The 25,268-nt window shown below is 40.4% G+C and overlaps 1 protein-coding gene across 1 annotated transcript in view; it reads right to left on the reverse strand.

The window, feature by feature from the left end:
* Positions 1-333: 333 nt before the first annotated feature.
* LOC121268957 (alpha-sarcoglycan-like) overlaps positions 334-25,268 on the reverse strand; it is a 62,561-nt gene continuing 37,626 nt past the window's right edge. The window contains exons 6-12 of the mRNA XM_041173259.1: positions 19,273-19,426; positions 14,116-14,327; positions 10,377-10,403; positions 5,765-5,953; positions 3,417-3,443; positions 3,138-3,172; positions 334-1,079 (exon numbers count right to left, since the gene is read on the reverse strand). Of these exons, the coding sequence (XP_041029193.1) occupies positions 1,072-1,079; positions 3,138-3,172; positions 3,417-3,443; positions 5,765-5,953; positions 10,377-10,403; positions 14,116-14,327; positions 19,273-19,426 (652 nt within the window). The 3' untranslated portion in view covers positions 334-1,071. The remainder of the gene's footprint in view (positions 1,080-3,137; positions 3,173-3,416; positions 3,444-5,764; positions 5,954-10,376; positions 10,404-14,115; positions 14,328-19,272; positions 19,427-25,268) is intronic.

A 25,268-nucleotide genomic window follows, 5' to 3' on the forward strand; every position in this document is an offset into this window, starting at 1 on the left:
GGGATAATTATCTTGTTACAAAAACTAAGGAAGTAATTTATTTTCGTATGCATTAAAACAAGCATATACACTATATAAACAATGAACTCATAATGAACTGTATTAATTATATATTTGTGAATTATGGGTTGTATTACATATGAATAGAAGCTTAAATATAAAAAAGCCAATAACCTTTTATCTATTCATATAAAATGAGTAAAAAGCAGGATATCCACCCTAAATTCAAAATACTAGTATATTTTGCAACTTATGTTTTACTTCTCAGTAATCTGTTGAAAGATGTTTACACCATATCATTTGCTGTGTCTTTTAATCTTTACAGTGCCCATCTCCTTGAAGGTACTAGCAATTTTGGCATCAAATGATTTTCTGTGGAGATATTGGGGTGGAAATTTGCCTCGGGAAGTGGCCCAAACAGCTGGTATTAGATTGGCTACCTGTTCTACATAGCGCCTGATAATTTTTTCTGTTGCAGTCAATGGAGTTAAATATGCTCCACTGTAACCCACTATGTGTTTTGTACAAAAACTGTGAAAAACATAAGAAATGAAAGCCTACAAAACCTGTATTGCACAAAATAAAATTAAGATAAAGAATTAATTCAATATAAGTATCCAGATAACATCCATAAACCACAAAATCTTTGTTATATTAATGCATTTTTGCCTTGTAACTAGATCCCCTCATTTTGTTGTTCTGTATGTAAAACTATAAAATGTTTCTAACGTAGCACTGAAAGCACATGGAGTGATATTACCATGTAAATGCAATGTCACTGCTATTTTCACAAACATGTTATGCTCATAACATGTAAATTTGTTATAACCACACATTGTAAATTCAACTTAATGGCAGCGATTTGTTTATTCAGCTATGCAGCCTGCTTAGAATAAGGTGCTGTAAATGTCAGCAGTCATTACAGTACACATAATGTTTGATCATGAGAAATCAATGGCATAAATCTAAGTATGCATGCATTTCTAATTTGACTTGTTTCTCTTTTTCATTATGGAAAATATATTTTGTGCTGGAGTGATTAGCATCCAGCCAGCAATCTTTCTTATGCCTTTATTTACCTAAGTAAAAAGAAAAGAAACACCATTAAGTTTCAACATATATTTGGCCATTTAAGAAGTGGGTAAAATGTTATTTACTGTTAGAGATGAAAATATCAATATACTTCAATCATAATGGGATGTTATATAATAAAGAAAACATGTGACAGGCATTAGGATTAGCATCTATAATAACTTTGACCTATTTTTCAATAGCATGAGCATTTTTAATGCACATCATACAATGATCTAGAATATCAGAGGAGATTTTAACAATTTATCTTCTTAAACCAGAAAGTTGATGTATTATTGTAAAAGGAGATTTTTCCAAAAGCTTTTATGCTTTTTAAGCTTTGATGGAAGATGGAAATGCTCTGTTTGTTGAAAATCTGATTACTTGAGTCTTATTTTAACATTTCTGCAAAAGCAATACTTGTACAATTGTCCATATAAAAAGCCTTGTTAAGTTAAGCAATTCCATTAATAATCCGATTCTGAAAACTTTCCTGAAATGTATGTAAGTAAATACCGTATGAATATGGAATCAATTCAAGTTCTTTTTCAATGTAATTGGTTAAGAGTAATCAAAGTGACAAATCTCAAGCGGGACTTTTCATAATAGTAAACAGTGTACCCATTTATATATTTTTTTTACAAAGGCTGGTTATATTTGGACTTGTTTAGTAGGGCCATGTGACCCAAAGTGAATTGGTAGAGTAATTGAAACATTTTCAGGTTCATGTTGCACCTGAGCAAATAATCTAAGCTGATATTAAAGTGCAGTGCTAAAGGAGCACTGCATTGCCTGAGATGCTGTCCTACAGGCAAAACATTAAATTGAAGTCCCATCTGTGCCTCTATTAATATCAGAACAGGGAGACCTCCTAACTTGCTTGCCGACATTCCTCCCTCAACCCAAAAGTACTCTAAAACGGGTTAACTTGTTACTCATTGCATTGCTGCCTTTGGGATATTGTTGCACACAAAATATGTTTGCATTCGTGACTGTAATTGCAACTTCAAATGAATTGATTTTATGTGAATCACTTTGGGATATTTCGGCAGAGAAGAATGAAAGGGTAAATTTTCTGACCGAGCAATTCCAATTCCATGGGCTGAGCCCATGTGGCTGGGAGATTGACTTAAAATTCTTTCATGTGGCCTATTGTTCATGTCAACAGACCTTGCGCCCAGTAATACTACTTATACCAACACTGATTACTGAAATTACCTATGTAAACATTTATAATGGAAATCTGTGTGTAAATTTTACATATAAACAGTTGCTTGTCACCACTATCTTGTATCCCTATGGCATGGCATTCCTAATTGTGTCTGTCCTTTTCCTCTGTTATGCAGATAAACTTTATTTTTCCATAACTAACATTCAATGGCATTAATATCACTGAATCCCCTCCCCCCATCAACCTCCTGGGGGTTACCATTGACTGGACCAGCCATATAAATACTGTGGTTACAAGACCAGGCTAGAGGCTGGGTATTCTGTGCCAAGTAACTCGCCTCCTGACTCCACAAAGCCTGCCCACTATCAATAGGAGTGTGGTGGACTATTCTCCACTTGCCTGGATGAAGCTTTTATTCCCTTGAGTATGGAAGATTAAGGGGTGATTCAATTGAAGTGTTTAAGGTATTGACATGATTTGACAGGGTAGATAGAGGGAAAGTATTTCCTCTGATAGGGGAGATCAGAACAAGGAATGTAACCTTAATTAGCGCTAGGCAGTTCAGGGGCGAATGTCAGAAAGCATTTCTTCATACAAAGGCTAGTGGAAATCCGGACCTCTCCCCAAAAAGCAGTTGAGGATGGGTCAATTGAAAATTTCAAAACTTGATATTTCTTGTTAGGCAATGGTATTAAGGATTACAGAACCAAAGCAGGTAAATGGAGTTAAGATATGGACCAGCAATGGTTTAACTGAATGGCGGAACAGGTCTGAATGGCTTACTTCTGATCCTACTTTCTAATGTCCTATGCTATTTAAATATTCTATATGTTAATCTTACTTTATTTTAGAAGTTGCATTCTGTTTTATATTCTTCCAGTGCTGAAATACTTACCAATGTCTTTTTGCTGTTGTGTCTTTGGCTGGTTTCTGCAAAGGACAGAATCCATAGAGAAAGCATTATGGTAAGGCTGTTAGGTGAGTTACTTACTATAGCAGTATCATGCATTGAACTGTAGGTGGTGTGAATGATCTGTTAAAGCAATCTATTTTGCTACAACTGGTCAAATCTGAATGGATTTGTATTTAAACCACTAGGCAGTGCACTAATACTTCAACCCATTTAATATTATTTCAATAATCTTGTTAGTTTACAATTTGAGAACAAACTTACCCGGGATAAGGATCGCTGTGTGGTTCCCTGATGGAAAAATACATGGTTTTAACCACAAGTAAATAGCTAACACGTGTATAAATTGACAACAAATGAATACACACTTATTTGGTGAATCCAGTGAGAATAAACCATGCAAATTTTGACACTCAAAAATAAATTGATAGTGAAAAATTCTTAACATTCCACGTTGAATTTCAATCCAAATATTCCAGGATAACCTGAGGCAGAAATTCTTTTGTGTTTCATTAGGTTTTTGAGCATGATGTCACTGGGCTGGGTTTTGCGAAGGGCAGGTGGAAAGGAACAAGGGAGAATAAAATATATTGGGGGGTGCTCCCAAAGCACAAAGCGCAACACTACCATGCCCTCCCCCCACCCCTACCCCAGAATGATGTGCTTTCTTCCTTCCCACCTTTTTTCCACTTGGCCTCAAAACTCCCCACTCACGTCTGCCTGCCCATGCCAATCGTATTGTGGCATGGACAGCAGAATAACCTAGGCAATGGCTTTGGTAACAAGCTCAATTGACCTTTAATTTAAATATGGCAGGCAGGCTGCCAGCAACCCTCTAATTTAACGTGCCCCCCCCGGCACCCCTGGCGAAAACACGCCCGGCAGGGCCCGGTGTTTCACGTACCAATTTTGCAATGGGAGATCCTGTGTGGGAAATGCATGCCAAAAGTGGCAGCTGCCAGGTTGGGTAAGGACTCATTCAGTGCCCCTGGTGGCTTCCTGAAGTGAAAATTGACCTTATTGAAATAGGAGTGGGGGTCCTGTGCTTGCATTCGGATCCTTTTAAGAAATTGGTGCCAGAAAATGGATTGTATAAACTTTTACCCAAGTATTTGTTTTGCAATATTTATAATTGTGCCCGGTTGCATTTTGATAAATTACGTGAATGCTGTCATTTTTATTTTTTCCCTCATGTCACAATCAAAACACAGTTGCAATTTTTGCTTAGTCGACTGTGACAAGATTTATTGTGGCTAAAACACATTTTCAATTGTAGTTTGGATGTTTAAATAATGTTACAGCTTTATGTTACATTGCGTTATTTTACATGTAAATGTTATAAATATGAATGTTCACACTATCATATAATGAAATCTACATGTTATAAAGGCATAAATGCCAGAATAAATGGAATTTGGAACCAATCCAGCACCCGTATTTTGGAGCTGATTTACCAAATGCACTTTTGTCAGGGTGCCTTACCTGCCAGGTTCATACATTCAAAAATCAGCTCTTCTACCTTAAATCACGGTATACATAAGTATTGTTTTAATAGGCTGAGAGAACTTGGAGAAATGGTAACTGCAGCTTATTACCAAAACAATAAAATAATATGTATTTTAGTACTTTCAATTCAGTCTTGTGCAATATATCCATCGAGGAGAGAAAAAGAATGTCTTTGGTTTCTTTCATATGATTAACTGAATATGATCCTTCAATGGGCTACCATTTTATAATGCATTTGTGCTTTAAAGAGACAACAATGTTTAACTGACACTTACATCTCTATTACAGAGTATGATCCTTCAGATGGAAACTAGTCAGTGGGAGGAATATGACCTTCCATAAAAGTGTGTCATAGGATTTATTTTACAGCTTAATAAAATTGTTTATCTGAAGCATCAGCTCTTCTTGTCATTGTAATATGAAATGCCGCACAGTAAAATAATTTGCTTCAAATGTTTTGTCTGGAATCTATTTAAAACAGAAAACTTCCTGGGAGTTTTAATAGTTATACTGCCACTTTTGTTTTGATGCACACACAAAACTATTTCCTGTTGGTGCAATAATGGCTTTATAATTGGCTCATAAATGCAAAATGGAAGAGATAAAAACTACTTTCAGTTGGTGATCTTGCACCAATTAGTGTTTACGTCTCCGAGATCTGCACTCCTCCAGTTCTGTTCTGGCCTTTTGTGTATCTCCTATTTTAATCACTCCACCATTGATTACTCTGCTTTCAAACACCAAGACCCTAAAATTTAGAATTTTTTCACTAAACCGCTCTACCTAGTTAGCTACCAAGGAAACCAAACACACACTTGCAATGCTCTTTGCAGCTTTATTTACTGTGAGACCAAGCTGGCGGTAAAGATAGGTTATGAACTTTTGTAAAATGTTTATTTGATTTAAACTTTTTTGATTTGGATGAAAAATTAAAATTGCAGCCCTTATTAAACAAGCTTCAAATTTAGAATTTTTCAAATTTCTAAACCTAAAACAAAAAGAAACTAGATTTACAATATATTGAACAGAGAATATTCACTGATTCTTCAAAATATATTGCTCATTTTTCTCTGACATTATGACAGTTTAATAATACAGGAACTTACTGTTGGTCCAATACAAGAGGTACACGGGAAGTGTCATAGTTGAAAGGCAGACATGGAGGAACTCTTTCCCCAGTTCTTGCATTAAACATGGGGAGAGTGGAGAGAGGCCGTAGGCCTTCCCTGCTTTTAGCCAAATCTCTAAGTTCACTGGTATTATCTTGAATTGAGTGATGATGGACAAGTTGAATGCTAAAAGAGGAAAAGGTATAAGGCATACAATAATTAATTTTTGAACATGTATTGCATTCATCATAATGACTTTAATATCTGCAATTATCATAATTTGCAGAGCAGGAGTCCTGATCTCTCAGAGGGTTGAGAGCCTGAGCTTGCTGGAGTTTCTAGGGTTGAGAAAATGATGTAGATCCAGTATGCATTGGTGCCAGTTATGCTGCATCCTGACACTAGCTGAAGCGAGGGGTGAAAAGAGTGTACGATGTGGTGCTGGTTTGGAGTGTTCGTGTAAAACTGACAAGACCAGCTACAAAGTACATTGAAATTGGCCCCTTTATAAGAGGGCCCGTTTAAGGTCTTGGAGCATCAGAAGATGACGCACAATACAAGGAATGGAGTCAGACTAAACTCAGGTCCAAAATTACTAGCTCTTGAGACTCCCATTGAAAAGGGTACTCCCAATTTCCTTGTCCATAAAAGTATCAATGTACAAGTGGAAAATGAAATCAGCAGCTTCTGCAAAGTGCAGGGCTAATTTCACTTTTGCTATGTCTTGTTGTCATTCCCACAGACATAAACCTGACCATGTAAATACAGCATGCTCTGCTTGCAATGCAATCCCTGTTTAAAAGTGTGTCTTGTAGCCAGAATTCCATCAAATACTCCTTTCTGTCTTTGTTGGTATGCAAGTGGAGCATTACAGAACTGTTGATAGGCCCTAAAAAATATTGTATCCCATAGCAACCACTTGCATGTACGAGTGCAACTACAGACATTCCAGAGGATACTGTGTACAGTGGGGCAACCAGTGGTGCTAGTGGAGCTGGGACTGTCATCAATGAAACCCTACATTTTGAGGAAATGTAGCAGTGTGGTGAAACTGGGCAGTCCTATCACGTTGTTGATGACAATCATTGGGAAAGGAGACAAAAGTACTGGCATCCTGACCCGTGCACTGCCGATGTATTTAATACACTTTGGCTGATACAGCAGATAATCTATGTGCTAGTCTGGAAAGAGATGAAAGAGCAGCAAGAGATAGTAGAATGAAGTTTGGTGAAGTACGCCATTGGTGTTGGAGTAGAATGAAGAGTGCCAGAGGGCATGCCTAACAATAAGGTGTCAACGTGGTGAAGCTACAACACAGGACTACTTGTGTGCCAAAAAGCATAAGCAGCAAGTGATAGATAGAGCTAAGCGATTCTACAACCAACGGATCAGATCAAAGCTCTTCAGTCCTACCACCTCCAGCCATGAATGGTGGTGAACAATTAAACAACTCACTGGAGGAGGAGGCTCCACAAATATCTGCATCCTTAATGATGAGGGAGCCCGGCACATCAGTGCGAAAGATAAATCTGAAGCACTAGCTATAATTTTCAGCCAGAAATGCCGAGTAGATGATCCATCTCAGCCTCCTCCAGAGGTCCCCAGCATCACAGATGCCATTCTTCAGCCAATTCAATTGACTCCATGTGAAATCAAGAAAAGGCTGAAGGCACTGGATACTGCAAGGGCTATGGGCCCTGTCGATATTCCGGCAATAGTACTGAAGACTTGTGTTGCACCCCTAGCCAAGCTATTCCAGTACAGCTACAACACTGGCATCTCCCCAGCAATTTGGAAAATTGCCCAGGTATGTCCTGTACACAAAAAAGCAGGACAAATCCAAACCAGCCAATTACCACACCATCAGTCTACTCTTGAACATCAGTAAAGTGATGGAAGGGTCACCAGCAGTGCTATCAAGCTGCACTTGCTTAGCGATAACCTGCTCACTGACACTGAGTTTGGGTTCCGCCAGGGCCACTCAGCTCCTGACCTCATTACAGCCTTGGTTTAAACATGGACAAACGAGCTGAATTCCGGGGTGAGGTGAGAGTGATTGCCCTTGACATCAAGGCCACATCTGACCAATTGTGGCATCAAGGAGCTCTAGCAAAATTGGAGTCAATGGGAATCAAGGGAAAATTCTCTGCTGGTCGGAGTCATACCTAGCAAAGAGGAAGATGATTGTTGGAGGTCAGTCATCTCTACTCCAGGACATCACTGCAGGAGTTCCTAAGGGTAATGTCCTAGGCCCAACCATCTTCATCTGCTTCATCATTTACCCCTCTGTCATAAGGTCAGAAGTGAGGATGTTTGTTGGTGATTCCATAATGTTCAGCACCATTCGCAACTCCTCAGATACTGAAGCAGTCCATGTCCAAATGCAGCAAGACCTGGATAACATCCAGGCTTGGGCTGACAAGTGGCAAGTAACATTCGTGGCACCCATGTGTCAGGCAATGACCATCTCCAGCAAGAGTGAATCTAACCATCACCCCTTGACATTCAATGGCATTGCCATCACTGAATCCCCCACTATCAACATCCTGGGGGTTATCATTGACCAGAAACAGAACTGGACTAGCCACATAAATAGATTGGCTACAAGAGCAGGTCAAATGCTAGGAATCCTGCGGCGAGTAACTCACCTTCTGACTCCCAAAGCCTGTCCACAATCTACAAGGCACAAGTCAGGAGTGTGATGGAATACTCTCCTTTTGCCTGGATGGGTGCAGCTCCCACAACACTCAAGAAGCTTGACACCATCCAGAACAAAGCAGCCGACTTGATTGGCACCCCACCCACAAAGATTCACTCCCTCCACCACAGACGCACAGTAGCAGCAGTGTGTACCATCTACAAGATGCACTGAAGAAACACCTAAGGCTCCTTAGACAGCACCTTCCAAACCCATGACCATCACCATCTAGAAGGACAAGGGCAGCAGATACATGGGAACACCATCAATATCGCCGTTCCTTCACTGTCACTGGATCAAAATCCTGGAACTTCCTCCCTAACAGCACTCTGGGTGTACCTACAACACATGGACTGCAGCGGTTCAAGAAGGCAGCTCACCACCATCCTCTCAAGGGCAATTAAGGATGGGCCATAAATGCTGACCTAGCCAGCAAAGCCCACATCCCTTGAATAAATAACATTTTTTTAAAAACATGAATGTGGGGAGGGAAGACTTGTGTGCTAGGGCCGCAGGTGGCACAGAGCTAAGAGGAGGCGTTATCTTAGTAGTTCTGGTCAGATCATGAAACTTTTATCAGTGTTGCAGCCAGGCCCTAGATGCTACATTTTAGGCATTTCTGTACTCTGTCACCTTTGCCCACTTGTGCTGTATGACTTGCCTGGATTGGTTCTTTCATCTCACCTGCTTCCTCCTGTCTGTCTCCTCCGCTAACACCTCCAGAGCATATTCTGAAAATGGGTGGGGATGGGGTGGGGGGCTTTGCAGCCTTCCTGCACCATTTCTGCCTGTTATTTGCACTGTTTAACTCTAATTCAGCTCTCCTAAGATGTATCTACCCTTTCTGACAATCAAATTTTCCCCAAGCTTTTTACTTCCTAGGAGGAGGCCGCTGTGGACATCCTGCATGCAAGAGTAGGTAAGGGAAGCCAAACGTATATCGCAAAACAAGTTCTGTTTGAAGATATCTCTTGCAACCAGCATTTCAACACATGTCGCTATTCTACCATTGTAAGTCTGGAAGAGCAAACTGCATGGCTCATTTAATAAATAACAGTACGCATCATCCTATATCTTTTTCATTAATGTTTGCAAACACTAGTGCAACAACACATATCCTGAAATGTATAGCAAAATGACCTTGAAACATTAGCACTGGGCAACACTACGGTGTAAAGATGGTGAGGAACAAGTAATAGTAGCAGCGCAAGAGATGAGTCTGTTGCTTGAATAGCCACAAAACCATAACAGTGACCCCCTGTGCTTTCTCAAATACTGCATTGTGTTGAAATTGAACAAGCATGCAATATTCATATAAATCAGTGGAAGAGGAGATGAAAGTTCAGGCTATGGTAATTAATACACCAGTCGTCTTTTTAATACTTGTTTCAGCACATTAGTTGAGAAAGCAGCACTAATCTGGATGGAGCTAGAGGCAGAAAAGTTAATGGCAGTGATGACCTTGCCTTCAGCTAATAGCTCCATGCAATAAATATCAAAACTCTGTTGCTAGCATCCTGATGACCCAGCGTTTGCTTTGGGATTTGTCCACAACCCAAATATACTGGATTTGAGATCCCTCACTAACTTTACCTTCATTTACATTGGTCACTATCACTGTAATCAGCTCCAAAGTGCTCTGTGGCTTTCTCACTCAGCTCAGGTGGAAGTTGTCTCCTTTTCATGTGCTTTCCCTCAACATCTACTCCTGTTCCTGTAAACAATTTGCTAACTCTCTGCTTACCAATGATATAGCAATGGACTTTCTTCAGAACTTTAAAGAATAAACTTTGCATTGTATCATGCATATGAAGACAGTTGCTAAATATGCTGTATTCAAAATATCAAGATCTGTTTTCATGAGCTAAACTTTTTTGTAATGAAAAAGGTAAAGAAACAATGGCCACTTACTCCGAAGTCCTTAAGTCTCTTTTTTCCCTGCAAATGAACAAAATGAGAGTAGTCAATAACACACATTGAATGAGGGAAGAGGAAATCATTGGAGGTTCTTCTGTAAATGTGAAAAAGACAAAACAGAAGCCTATGCTGATCACCAACGTTCAGACCAATTAATACATATGTCTAGCATTTGTAATTATGAGACAATTTGATATTGCTGAAAAAGAGAGACATTTTTGTCAAAGCTTTTCATCTTGCACTCATCAGGACAATTTGCAAGAAAATGCCACTGTCAGGGGAAACAACATATTTATACTGTATAAGAAGAGACAGAACTGTTTTGTCTCCTATACAGTATAAATATGTTGTTTCCCCCCACATTGGTACTTTTTTTGCAAATTGTCCTGATTAGTGCAAGACAAAAAGCTTCGACAAAAATGTCTCCCTTTTTCAGCAATACTCAAGTCCTGTACTATCAAATGACTCTAATACAAATAAATACAGTCAGATGGGCTTGATGCACCTTCAAGAGATTCACCGATTAACAACTTTTATCGTAATATTTTTAGTTGTGTGTTTAGTTTACTACAGTGGTAGATTGAAACAAATGTGTTAATATGGTTTGTTTTTCTTCCACTACTACCTTGAACTGTCTATATGACCCTTCAATTGCTGTTTCTTTATTGTTGTTTTCCTTCCTAATTTGTTCCTTTCATTGGCATCGCTTATTACTCCCTGTTTGTTTAAGCCTATTGACTTTGTACAGCTATCAATCCTGAAATTCCTGGGTTGAGGGAGGGCTGAGTGCAGATTTGAGCCTCTGGAAGGCACAGGAATTCGGGCTGGGTTTCCACCTGAGGTTTATTCTTCTATAAATTCTGCTGAATATCACAGTGCACGGAAAAACTGCCCATATTCTCCATGTTCACGTTGGACAGAGTGGTCTCCATGCTCTGCACAAGGTCCTGAGTGAAGTTGGAGCTGGACTCCCCTGTGCTGATATTGTTTGCAAGCTTTCTGGCAGGCTGCACAGTGCACTTAGCATTTCTTGGTGTATGTCCATCAGCGTTCTTCACTAGCCTGGGAGCTCCAGGTCTTTGAGTCCTCAGCAGTACCAATTTGCCACCTCACCCTCCTGCAAGTGGGCAACTGTGGTGTCCCATTCCCTTGCCTCAGCTCCTGTGCACTGATGCCCATAAAATCGCCACGTGAAGATGTGTCCTTGAACCTAACCTCTAAAGGGCATGCAGCATCAGTACCTGAGCTGGTGCTTACGAGAGTCAAGAATACTGCTGTCCTCTTCCTCCACCAGCTGAGAGGCATTGCCATTCTCAGCAGCTGAAATGAAAGAGAGCTACAAGGATTAGCTTGTAGCGTGAGCGAGGTTGGTGCTGAAAGCATCTACAGTTCGTCATGCAGCGTGTGTGGGGTGTGGGAGATGTCAGAAGGGACAGCAGATTAGGTATAAAGAAACCCTGTGTGATGTCTCCTGCATTCGCAGTGCCACAACCTCCGGTCTGTCCCTTCCCATTTGGCCAGCAAACTGTCCTTAAGAGGAAAGAGAATGTGCAGAGTGGCTTTTCCTCTTCTGGCAAAAGCCTGTTGCCTTGAATTGTGTGCGACCTTCTCCTGCATGAAAGAGGGAACTTAGCCATTAAGGGTCTTGTGAGATGTTTAGAGAATATGTCTGTCAGCTGTGTGGGTGTGAGTTATAGATAAGTAAAAGGTTGAAATAGTGGCAAGTGATGAAGAGATGCAAGTTCAGTGAAGTGGGGTGCAGTGCTTGCAGGACTGTGCAGGTGTGTTGTGTGTGTTGTAAATAATGAGGCTATCAGTACTGCAGCTTTGACAAGAAAATATTTCAACACTCTCCTTACCTATATCAGCTTTAGTTAAATCATTGTCCTTTTTTCCCTGCATTGCAGCCAACATCACCTAGCCTAAATAAATAACTTTCTGCAGGCAAATTATAATGGCATGGCAGGAACATTGTGCATGACTTCTGCACTTGCTTCTTAATAAAGCAAGGATGGGGATGTGTATAAAGGCTACCACCTGCTTTTTGTAACTAATGTATCTTTTCATCTTTTAGTGCTGAAAGATTAAAGCCCTGCAGAGGATCCAACGGCAGTTCACATGCCTCCATGGTAACTGAAAACAGATTGTGGATTCTCCTGAATTCCTGGCTCATTCTATTTCACTGGCTGAACATGATTCTTGTTAGTGGATTCCTTGCTTGAAGTCCATCAGTAACCAATGAAGTGGTAACAAACTATATAATGAATCTGGAAGAAGAGTGACTAATCTGAGCAGAGGGACCTGGGTGTATATGTGCATAGATCATTGAAGGTGGCAGGACAGGTGGAGAAAGCAGTTCATAAAGCATACAGTATAACAATTCTGTGATTCTGTGAAACGAAAGAAAAAAACAAGTATAAGCAAACATGCAGCAAAATTGAATACAGAAAATACCAATTTGCAATGACATAAAAATTCTAAGAACAGTAAAGCTATGAACTATTGTATAAAGGATGCATTAATTGTAAATAATATATACTTGGAAAAAGAAACTAGTTTCAATTTACCTGCCAACAAGGACTCCAGGGTAGATATTTTACCCTTTGCATGAATCTTGATGATCTTGGCAATCATGTTGTAAAACCATGTCCAACTTTTCTCTGATAGCATAGAACCATATTATCTTTTTTTGACACACATAATCTCTTTTTGACCAATGGTATTGAAATCCAGTTTCTTTTTCTTACTGAATTTAAAAGGTATTTGATTCATTCCTGATAATCCTATGATACCTGGTGGAGGTTGGAAGCTTTATTAGCACTTTCAGTTATTATGGTTGTTGCAAATGACTTTCCTTTTAGATGTTGATAACACTGTAGATGTCACTAAATAAAACTTCTTATACTGCTAAGATTGCTTGAGAAGAGTAAAAAAAATTAACTGGAAAGACATGATTGCCATTGTCTCCTTCTGAATTCAGCAAGATCTGATGCTCCATTGTTTACCAATTATCGCATATATTATCGCGTGTGAAGAGGCTTCTTGAGATCACAAAAAATGCCATTGAGTTTTGATTGCCTATCATAACTTAGCATCGCCAAGAAATTAAACTTACTGCCAAACAATGATCACAATGTTAAAAGACTTCCACGCCAATAAATTATGATGGCTGGCGCACACTTTCAGATGGGATCTTAAATTGAAGCTACTTCTGCCATCCCAAGTAAAGGGCCCCATGGCAATAAATCAAAGAAGACCACTGGAGTTTTACCAGTGTTTTGGCCAACAGGTATCCTTCAACCAGCATTACTGAACAGATTGGTGTAGACTTTCAACATGCCATCTTTACATGAAACTGGTATTGTAGCTTGGCCTCACGTCTTAGAAACAAATGGAAATGAAGGTCAGGTAGGTTTTAAAATGGGAGACAGATCCACAATACCAGTTTTACACTTGGGTGACAAGTTGAAAATGTCCCCTTTTACTCGCTCGTTTATCTCATTGCTATTTGTGGGACCATGTTGTACATAAATTGGCTGCTGTGTTTCCCTACATTACTACAGTGAACACCCTTTATTGGCTGGGAAGTGTTTTGTGACATCCAAAGTAATATAAAATGGAAATTATTTCCTTTTACTCTCAAATCGCAGAATATACTGGAATGATAAATTTAATGATCGGCAGGTAACAAATCTATGAGACATTGTACTTAAATTATCAAAATAAAACTTACAAGCCCTCTCGACGGCAACACATTATATAAGCAAGGATGAGACACAGAATCAGACCAATTGCTAAAGGAACGGTTATTGTAACCACGTAGTCTAAGTAGTAGTCCCTGTCTTCAAGCGAATCTGAAGGTGGGTTAAATTCTCCTCCATCAGTAAGGACACCATCTCCAGGAACTATATCAGCATCCGGGATATCAGGTATGGATTTATCAATCTGCAAAACAAAAATATGGCAGATAAACGTGTTTAAAAATAAACTTATATATGAAACTCTTTCATACACTTCCTGTCACCTTACCATCAATTGCTATGTCTACATTATATGGCAATAACCTAAGTAAATTTTTCACAAAGTAATTACATTCATCCACCAATGGTTCTGCTGTAGCTGCTCAGTTTTGCATTCTTCTCAGGTACCCATCTTGGACAATGATCAACTCAATTTTCAATAAGTTTTGTCAAAATAAAAAATAAGACTTTGGCCACCAGCAGGTTCCATGGACATATTATAAATTTTTTGAACTCTGTTGTCACCATCTTGTTTTCCTCCAGGTATGATAATCTTACTTTCTGTAACTATATTACATATATATTAAATATTTATTTTAAAAATCTCACGTGCCATGCCTCCCATTCTTGTGTTTTCAGCCTCCTGCCTGCCTCACACCCCCTATCGGGTCACAACATTGAGATGGGACATGCTGCTTTCTACTTTCTGGCCCTGGTTTACCTCTTTATTCTGCAGACTCCTCCAGGTCCCTTGTGTGCTTTGATCAATTTGGCCTACTCACTGTATAGAGATCTTCCACCCTCCCCCCCACCCCCCCACCAGCCCCCACCTTTAACTGCCTGATTCTCAACTTCACCCCTGATGACCAAGTGGCCCAGTCCTAATGGCTTCTCACTGCACCCACCACTATAATCCCTCAACTTGTTCTTCCTTTATTTTGCCTGTCTGGAGGTTTGCTTCCTTTTCCAACCCACACTTTCTTTACTCTTCAACCCAGAGACCCATTCCTTACATATCTTAAGATCCTCCCTATTCTGATTTCCTGAACCTGTTTGATTCCTGAACAGCGCAAATTTCTCTCCAACAAAACTGGAGTAGGCTTCTTTTTTATTTAAACCACATTCCACTGAGTTTTGTTTTTAAAGAGATTCTAATAGGCCCTGTTCTGCTGCTTCTAAAAAACTCTAGATGGCTGTGAGCATTGGAAAATAGGCTATTTGAAAGAGTGATAGCTCTTTATGATCATTACAATTTGATAATGTGCACAGATTGGGACTGGCAACTTGAGTTCAGTAATCACCATTTAGATAGTGCCTTTTTGGGGTAAATCTGCTGAGATGTATCACAGGCAAAACAGAAGCTGAACCAATCAAGGATAGATTAGGAGGGATCTAAGAGGTAGATTTTAAGGGTAGTTTTGAGAGGGGTTCTGTTGTATGTTGGTTGGTCTGGCTGAAGAATAATTGCTGAGACATTGGTATGTCCAAATAATAACTGGTTTATTAGATATAACTGTACAATAAACAGATATAAAAGACTAGGTGTTTCTGCTGAAGCTATCATCATTATGGGAAGTGCTATTTACACAGTCCCACACATTAGCCATTACAGCCCTAATACTAGAGTTTCTGGATTGTTCTTTTCCTTTATCTCGACTACAGAGGCACTGGTGTCAGTCCAGGGATAGACCAGAGAAAAGAGCATTTGGAGTTAAAAGGTTGTCCTTTCCAGGACTGAACTTGTCTGGTTCCATTCTTATCTACCCTATCATAGTCAGAGAATCACCTGCACTGGCTTCTCTTCTCAGTCCCACACCAATACTTCTAGTATTCCCTAAGGATCTATCCTAAGCCCCTCCTATTTCTCATCTACAATGGTGGCATCATCCAAAAACACAGCATCAGTTTCCACATGTATGTTGACAACAGCCTCCGCAAGCTCACTATCTCTTTCAACCTCCCCACTATACCTAAATTGCCAGGCTCCTTGTCCAACATCCAGTACTGAATGAGCAGAAATTTCCTTCAACTCAATATTGGGAAGACCAAAGCCATTTGTCTTCAGTCCCTGCCACAAACTCCATTCCCTAGTGAGCAGCATCATCTCTCTCCCTGGCAAATGTCTGAGGCTGAATCAGATGTTACAAATCTTGTCACATTTGACCCTAAAATGAGCTCTGGACCACATACCCATGCCATCTATTTTCACCTCTGTAACGTTAGCTGACCCCACCCTTGCTTCATCTTATCTGCTGCTGAAACCCTCTTTCAAGTTTAGTTACTTCTAGACTTGACCATTCCAACGCACTCCTGGCTGGCCTCCCATCTTCTACCCTTGATAAACTTGAAGGCATCCAAAGTTCTGCTGCTCATGACCTTACTCACACTAAGTCTTGTTCACCCATCACCACTGTGCTCACTGACCTACATTAACTCTTGGTTAAGCAACAGCTCAATTTTAAAAATTTCAACTTTGTATTCAAATCCCCACATGACCTCTCCCCTCCCTATTTCTATAATATTTTGCAGCCCTACAACACTCCGAGATGTCTGCATCCCTCCAATGCTGGCCTCTTGAGCATCCATGATTTTATTTGTTCCACTGTGGCTTAATTTGTCTGCTCCATAAGCTCTAATTGCTGCCCTAAACCTCTCCACAGCTCTTCCTTGCTTTCCTCCTTTAAGGCACTCCTTAAAACCTGTCTCTTTAACCAAATTTTTGGTCATTTGTTCTAATAGCTCATTGTGTGGCTCAGTGACAAATTTTATTTGGTAACGCTCCTGCAAAGTCTTGGAATGTTTTACTACATTAAACATGCTACGTAAGCACAACTTGCTGTTGTTGTCTGGAGGGTCCCATGTGAAAAGTGGTTGGTAGTGTCTCCATGGAAGTTTGAGCAGGGTGGCATCAGCAAGGGAGAAAGACTTGCTGTCAGTGAATCGAGTTTTGGCCAGGCACAGAATATTGTTGAAAAGTAGCAGGCAGCTCTAGGGTCTAGAGACAGGAAACTGGGCAGGGCTGCCAAGTTTCAAGGGCCTGCAGCAGCACTTCAAAGGAGAAGGTAGCACATCAGAAGCGGAAAAACACTTTACAGCAGAAGCCAACATGATCAGTTTGGAGGCAGGGGTTGATGGTCAGTTGGCGGATGTGATCTCGGGGGTGGGAGCATGCTGAGATTTTCTGTGGGCAGAGGAGGAGCACATCCTGTTTGCAAGTAGCCTAGAGCACTACCATCAATGGTTAGACCAATCACTGTCCAGTATAAATAGATGAATTGTGTGTGGCACACACTCCACCCATTTATACTGTGAAGTTGTAATTGTGTATTACAAATCACATCCCACCTGAATCAACAGGGTGTCAGCTTAAGTGAGTTTGTAAGTACCTAACATCACTTTTGGACAACTGCCTCCACCCCTCCCCACCCCATTTACATTGAGTGGAGGGAGTTACAATTAACCCTTTGATCTCTGGAATTTTATTGACGAGCAGTAGTTGTAATGACATCCAGTTTGATTCAAACTGGACAACCTTGATTAGATATGAAATTGCCCATTAGTTTTGGATAAAACCTTAAGCTATCATTTGCAGCTATCGTTCTGTATATATCAGTTCAGTTTAAAAAAAAATCAATTTCACATTGATGAACTTACCAAAAGAATGATAAAATTGGCTTTACTTTGGTTCATGCTTCTCTGAGCTGTCAATAGTCTGGACCTCCAACATCTACCAGGAGTGATGACTCTGTCACTAGCCTATGTTTTCATTACAATGGTGGAGAATACATGGGGTAAAACTTTTAGCTCGGTGGGCGGGTGGGCGTGCGCCCGACCGAGTGTGAAATGACAGGTGATGATGTCAGGCGAGCGTCCCTAAGTCATTGTGCACTTGCATGATATTTCGGCCGGCAGGCACACGCTGGAGTCAGCAGCGCACCTGCCGACAATTAAAAGGCCTATAAAGGCCATTAAAAAGTTAATTAAAAGAAATTTTTCGCTGCCCGCCCAACCTTACGGTTGGTGGGCAGGTGAAAAGGCTAAGCGGCCTTTGTACTTTTTTGGAAACCTCATCCACGAGTCGGAAAATTAAAATAAAAAAACTTTAATTTTTCATTAATAACATATCCCTGCTTATGTCAGAGTCTCAGGGAGATTTATAAGCACGTACTCACGCGCATACACGAAGTTTGTGCTCGATCTGCTCGCATTCCGCCCCCCTCCCTGCTGGCACAGGCAGCACTGAAGCTCACGTTTCACACTGGGTGGACCTTAATTGACCCGCTAGCGTGAAATTGCCTTCCGGCCCCAATTGCAATTGGTGGTACACGTCCCACTGAGCCCGCCCGACATGGGTGAAATTCTGTCCATGGTGATTTGATAGGGGTGTCTAAAATTATGAAGGAATAGATAAAAGCAGACAGTCCCCAGTGGTTATGAGTTGACATAAAATTAAGTGCAAGAGATTTAGGATAGAGAACAGGAGAGATATTTTTCCAGAGGTTTTGTGTGGCCTTCACTCAGCTTCAGTGAATGGTCAAGGAGGAGATGGCAAGGGAGAGGCATTTACAGAAAGAGCCAAAATGATGATTTTGGCCTTGTTCAATTGATGGGATAATACATGACACATTACTCCAGTCATTATAAAATAGCGCTTTCTTCAACTTACTGTGAACAACACTGTGGGAGAGTGACTAGTTATTTCATAAGACCACAAAATAAAATATCACAGTTTTTTAAGTTTTAACTGAAAAAAAGCTTTTAAGAGGAAGATCTTGGGCTAAATTCTACTCTGGAAAGAATAGTGAGGCTAACAGTGTTTACTGTCATTTATGCACAAATCATACAGCAAATTCCGGAGAGTGCACATGTACCCCTGGAAAGTCTATGGACAAGTGCAAGTCTAATCATTTGCCCACAGCAAACTCTGGCCACTCTTGTGCTGTAATAATTGGAAATATTTGTTGGTCTTTCATTTGGTGGTTTTCTTGATTTAACATTTTATTTAACATAAAGACAAATTATACATAAGTTTTATTTATAATCCTTCAAAACTTTTAGATGAAGGGAAGGACTTTTTATTTCACTGTTTCAGAGTGTTTTGGGGGGTGTTTTGCGACATATTATGAATTTTGCCAGACAAACATACTTACCAATGAAATATTGCACCAGTTAATAATAAAATAAGGACTAAATACATCATCGCAGCTGATGGGTTCCAGTTGGTCAATGCACTGTCCTTCAGGGCGCACTTCCTCCTCCAGACAAGAGGGAAAGGGAATATGAGAGCCAACCTTTATGTACACACTGGAAAAACAAGTTTATCATGTTATATTTAATTTTAAGTAGGATATGATTTCATGAAATAACTGTCATTCTGCCAAGCAGATTTTAACATTGCAAATCTGGCGAAGATTTTTTTGTATCAAAGAATTACATTCAATGCTAGATCCTTGGACTTTCAACAAAAATAGCATTTTTAAAGATACTAAGGCATCTTGATTTTTTTGTTATTATTCGGAAGGATCCATGTGTTCTCCTTGGAAAGAGTTCTGTAGCAACAAACAGATCACAAAGGCTCCAGCAAAACCAGAAAGGATATTTGGATATAGCTAGTTAACAGAAAAGTTATGCTTCTGTGAAGCTTTTTGAGATGTTTTCTATGTTAAATGAATGCCATTGTTGCTGTTACCATGGAGTGCCACAGAGCATCAGATTTCTTTGGATAGGAAACTTCAAAGAAATAATTCATTAGTACTTAGTATGATCATGAAGTATCATATCATCATGCATCTTACAATGTGACTTTCTGCGAGTCTATTGTTATTTTGCATTATCAAGTCAAACCCACAACCCTTCTAAAATGCCCCCCTCCATTGTCCTTGTCTGGAAGACTACCCTTGTTTAGTCCCATTCACGCCTATCCAAACATTGCTAGAGAATCTCTTGCGATGCTTTCTCCTCTTACCCATTCACCATTATCTCAGAAGTCCTCCAAAGATTCTTTCTCGGGCCCTCCTCTTTCATCTATTTACTACTCCTTGGCTTCATCATTGACATGGGATGGACTTCCAAACATATGCTTATGGTACACAGCTCTACTTGACCGCCACATCTCCCGGCCCCTCTACTGTCCACGTGAGGTCAGATTGTTTCCAATGTTCGGTCTTGGATGAACCACAATTTTCTCCAGATCAATATTGGGAAGACCAAAATAATTTTATTTGGCTCCTGACACAAACTCAGTATCTTTGCCACTAATTCCCTTGTCCTCTATTGCACTAAGCCCTGTTTGCCCAATGCCCCTGCCTTTGCTGTATTCCATTCACCTTTATGATTAAATTCCCTGTTATTTATCCTTGTCTCTATACAATGCTGCAAACACCCAAACAATTTCCCCACCAAACTCTTAATTCCTTTGATTTGAGATATTTATGTGACTCTCCTTTCCTTTTCCTTCTTTCTCCTTATCTCACTCAGACCACAGTTTAGAATTATTTCTCTAAACCCTTTTGCATCTCCACTTCTCTCTACTCCTTTAAGACCCTCCTTAAAGCCTATCTCTTTGACCAAACCCTTCTTTGTCTCTTTGGCCATTTTTAAAATTACCTCTAAGAAGCAATTTCAGATGTTTTTCTTCATTGAAGATGCTTTTACATTTGCACATTGTAATGACAGCAGTTATTTTGCTGGCAGTAATTCAGTTAAGACACAAGGTATATACCAGCAGCTCTCTTTTCTTCTTTGGGCACCAGCAAACTCTTCAAAAGTAACAGCCAAACAGCTAATTATTCACACTACACTATAGTTAAATAGGCCACAAACTAGGGATCTTACAGTGTGAGTAGCCTCCCTAACAGCAGTTGCTCGTGTGTACAACCTTAAAACCTTTTCCTCAACTTCAACTAGGAGTCAACCTTCAATTGCCGATTTTTAATTCATTCAATCGTTACGGGGAATAAAACTTGCACACAATGTCTGAAAAAAGCACGGGCACCCAGATGGAGGCATCCCTGATATCAAGGAGTTCACAGGCCCTGGGGAACAGGCCACAAAACTGCTAAGGAGGTAGTCTGCTCAGCCGTGGGTGGGGTTGGTACACAGTGCTGATGCCAGGTTGGTGACTGCACACCTGCAAGGTTACCAATGTATCCCTGTGAAAAAGCAGACCCCAAACACAAACTTCCACCTCGTCTCCTTAATCCCAAGGAAGTAATGCTTGCCATTATTTAACTTGTAGCCTTTATTCATGGAAATCTACCAAAGCGAGAAGTTGGGGTAGAGGAAGAGTAGTGTAACAAAGAAGAAGTCTAAGTAAAGCTTTCCATGAGTTTCTGCCCATGTTCCTCTGCCACCAGCCCTCTATCTATACCCCCTCCATCACTTGCTCTTTTAGTCCCATGTTTCAGCTCAGGTATTTTCTCCCGAGGGGAATTCGATTGCGTAAGTGAGAATGTGGCATTATACATTCCCACAGCACGTCAAGTGGGGAAAGGTTGAGGATATCCTATCTCCCCAAGAGCAGGGAGCTGGTTGTTGAAGGCTTCGGATTTGTGGTAATCAGAATGCACCTAAAAAAAGGATTTTCGAGGAACGTCACCTACATATCAGCTGAGGTCAGTCCCTGAGGATGTTTGATAACTGATAGGTGTGAGTAAAGTCTACAGCTTCCATTTGTGACAACATTAGAAGCATTTTCTTGATTGCAGGCATCAATGGGGCCTTTGGCTACTTCAATGCTGCAGCAAATAGCTCAGGGCAGTTGGTGACTCTTCCTCCATTGCAGCAGTTTTAAGCAGAATAGGGAGTCCATAGTTTACTCCAGACCCTGGCAGCCAGGATGTGGGCTGCTGACTCTCAGGGCATCTGAAGACATCTGCCATTAGACCAGCTAGGTCACAGAATCAATGGGATCACAGATTCAGGGCCAATTGGAATGGTGAGGGCCAGACCCAACATGCTTGACGCTCCTGTTGCTCAGACCAACAGCTCATGCAAGGCTTCTGGCCTTCCTCATAGCAACTTGCTGGTGCTACATAGAGGGCAACACTAGGTTACCTGGCAACAAGTTCCTGATATACAGCCAGACAGAATGCCCTCTCAGGGGTAAGCTGCTATGCGAGGAGGACAATCTCACGAAGATTTGTAGCGTTGGTGGAAATAACCACCTCTCACAATCTTGACCCTCTTGATGCACCAAGCATAAGCACTAGAATAGGTGAAAAAAGCATGTTTAGCTATCCAGGTGGAGCAAACCTCAGGAAAGACTAGGTTGACTTCTGTTCACCTTGAAGTTTATTGTATTAAAGGAGAATGTACACTCTTCTCTCTATGGAAATCAGAGCCATAAAGGAAAGGGTGCACATGCTGATGTCCTGTTCAGGTAATGATTATTGACACAGTCTTCTAGAGGCAAAGAGATCTGATGTGTTGTAATGTTCTAAGATGGGAACTGGACTGAAGGTTTTGTCCATTATTTGAAGACAAGGGGAGAAAGAGTTGAGGTAGTGAAGGCTTACTTGTGCTCTGGTGACCACCGCATTAGTCACTGAGGAATATTTTGAGTAATGGTCATCTTGATGCTTTCCTCCACATATTTACTGATTCTGAAACAGCCACAATCACCTCCCCAATGAAGTTCCAGTCCAAGCCTTTTTGAATGGCAAAGTTCAGCAAGAAGCAAGAAATTAAAATTTTGCACGACTCACGAACTGCAGCAGAAGTGTCCCCTTAAAACCATATTGGTCTCCTCGATAACCATTCTGGTAGACTCGTGTCACAGCAACCCTGGGGAGATGGTGGCATAGTGATATTGTCACTGGACTAGCATTCGAGAGACCCAGGATAATACTCTGGGTTCAAATCCCACCATGGCAGATGGTGAAATTTGAATTCAATAAAAATCTGGAACTAAAAGTCTGATGATGACCACGAAGCCATTGCTGATTGTCATAAAAACCCATCTGGTTCACTAATACCCTTTAGGGAAGGAAACCTGCCGCCCTTACCTGGTCTGGTCTACATGTGACTCCAGACCCACAGCAAAGTAGTTGACTCTTAAATGCCCTTTGAACAAGGACAGTTCAAGATGGGCAATAAATGCTGGCCTAGCCAGCAACACCCAAATCCAATGAATTAAAAAAAATTAACAATGAATGAATGGCCCTGTCCTGCTGCTCTATCACTATGATGCAAGAGTTGGTGAATTTACCAGCTCTCATCTAAACCAGCTCTCAGGTCAGCTGGCAAATACATGTCCTTTCTGCATCCTGTTGATCTTCCAAGATCACTAGTGCCTATCTGAAATTGGCACCATAAAAGTTGAGGGTGGTCACTACATTTGTAGCTGAGACAGAGTAATCTGGACAGATAACCAGGACTGTAGCTTCTCAGTAGTTGTAAATCTCCCTAATTACCTCTTTTGGATACACACCTCCTCACTGATATCCCCATGGGATCAGGGTTGCCTGTATAATCTTAATGTTATACAAAGATACGCTCATACAAAATGTTATAACGGCTTTTGGGAAGCCCTCACTGTGGTGGTGGAGAGGGGGATGAAGTTAAAATCTCCCACTCCCACAATCAACCCAAAGCAAGGACAAGGCTGATTAGACCAAATCTCAAAAATTCGTTCCAAAACTGTTGTTCCCTGCTGTAATACTACTTAAACTATCAACATTCTTCAGGCTCAAAATACCCTCATTTCAGCTTGTCTCAGCTGAGCCTGGCAACATCTGTGCATTACATTTTTCACTGCAACTTATCCTTATTGCATTGCAAGCATAAAAGCAATGGCCCTCATTTCTATATACTTAAGTCAGCCACGTAGGATCTTGGCAGGCATATCATGGGAGGGGACGAATTAGAAATTCAAATGTTTCCTTTCTGGGCCAGAAAAGGAATCCATCTTAATTTGTTGGCTCGTCAATCAGTTCCCCCAAATTTTAGGTTTCAGAAATGCCAAAACCAACGTGGAATTCCAAGCCAGGATTTTATAGTGGTATTGCTGTTCCTTTGAGAGAAGTTTTGAGCGATTTTTTTTGAGAAAAAGGATCCTAAATTTTCTAGATGATTATTATTAATAGTTTGGAAATTCAGTTAATTCTTTAGGCTTGAGTCATCTTTTCATTTTTCAGCTTCAATGGGCTGGTATTTCAAAGAAATTAAATTTGACACCAATAGCATGTGTAATACTTTTTCCTTTCTATGCATGCCACCTACTGGTAATGAAAGTGACATCCTTTAGAAAAAGGTTGCACTGTTCTCTTGCTCACAAGGATGAAGATGTAAATTTCACAGCTTGTGAAAGTAAGTCATGCACTACAAGTCATGAAATTTTAAGACAGTTAATTTCCTTTTGTGAATTTTCAACAATCAACTCCACTCATTAATTCCTCACTGTAAATATAAGTTGTAAAAAAAAGCAAGTGATATGTAGTCAAAGGGCTGGACTGTCGTCTCCCGGTGGAAGTGGGAATGGGGTTGGAAAAAATAAAAAAGATAGAACTTTTGTCTGAAAATCCCAGTTTACAGTGCCTTCCCAAACCTGTTCTATTTTTATGTGCCCTTTTCACAGGTCAAGAAGGCTTTGAGTATAAACCCTGCACCTACTTCTTCTGAGGTCAGGGTTGCCATGGTGAGGATCATAGGAAGTTTGAATTCCTGTCCCCTCGCTCTTTTCCTGTGCTAGTGAGGGTTTTGGAAGTCCTAAAAAATCCCACCAGGTCTGAGAGTTCATGACCACTGGGGGAAGCCTGCTGTTTTCAGGAACATTCTGACAGGTAAAGGTTAAATGTTTCAACACCTTAAAATATCACTATTAGATGCTGCATTGTAATGTAGATGTGCTTTTAATGCAGTGATTGATCATAGAGCTCTGTCCTGAAAAGGTAATTTGACTATTACATTGACCAGCATTGTCTAAGCATTGTGATGTGTCACAGTAGTTTTCACATTGGAGAAAGTGCCATAATGCATTCAAAACTGGAGAAAAATGTGCTGGGAAACTCTCCTGTCATATTTTGGACTGTGATTTAAATGTTCAGAGATTTTTTTAACTTTGAAAAAATATTGTCCCACTGTTGAAAGTGAAAAAGGCACATGCTCCACTCCATTGACTGGCAGGCAATCTACTTGGAAATGGAAG

Source organism: Carcharodon carcharias, chromosome 23 (genome assembly GCF_017639515.1).
Source record: "Carcharodon carcharias isolate sCarCar2 chromosome 23, sCarCar2.pri, whole genome shotgun sequence".
Classification (NCBI taxonomy): Eukaryota; Metazoa; Chordata; class Chondrichthyes; order Lamniformes; family Lamnidae; genus Carcharodon; species Carcharodon carcharias.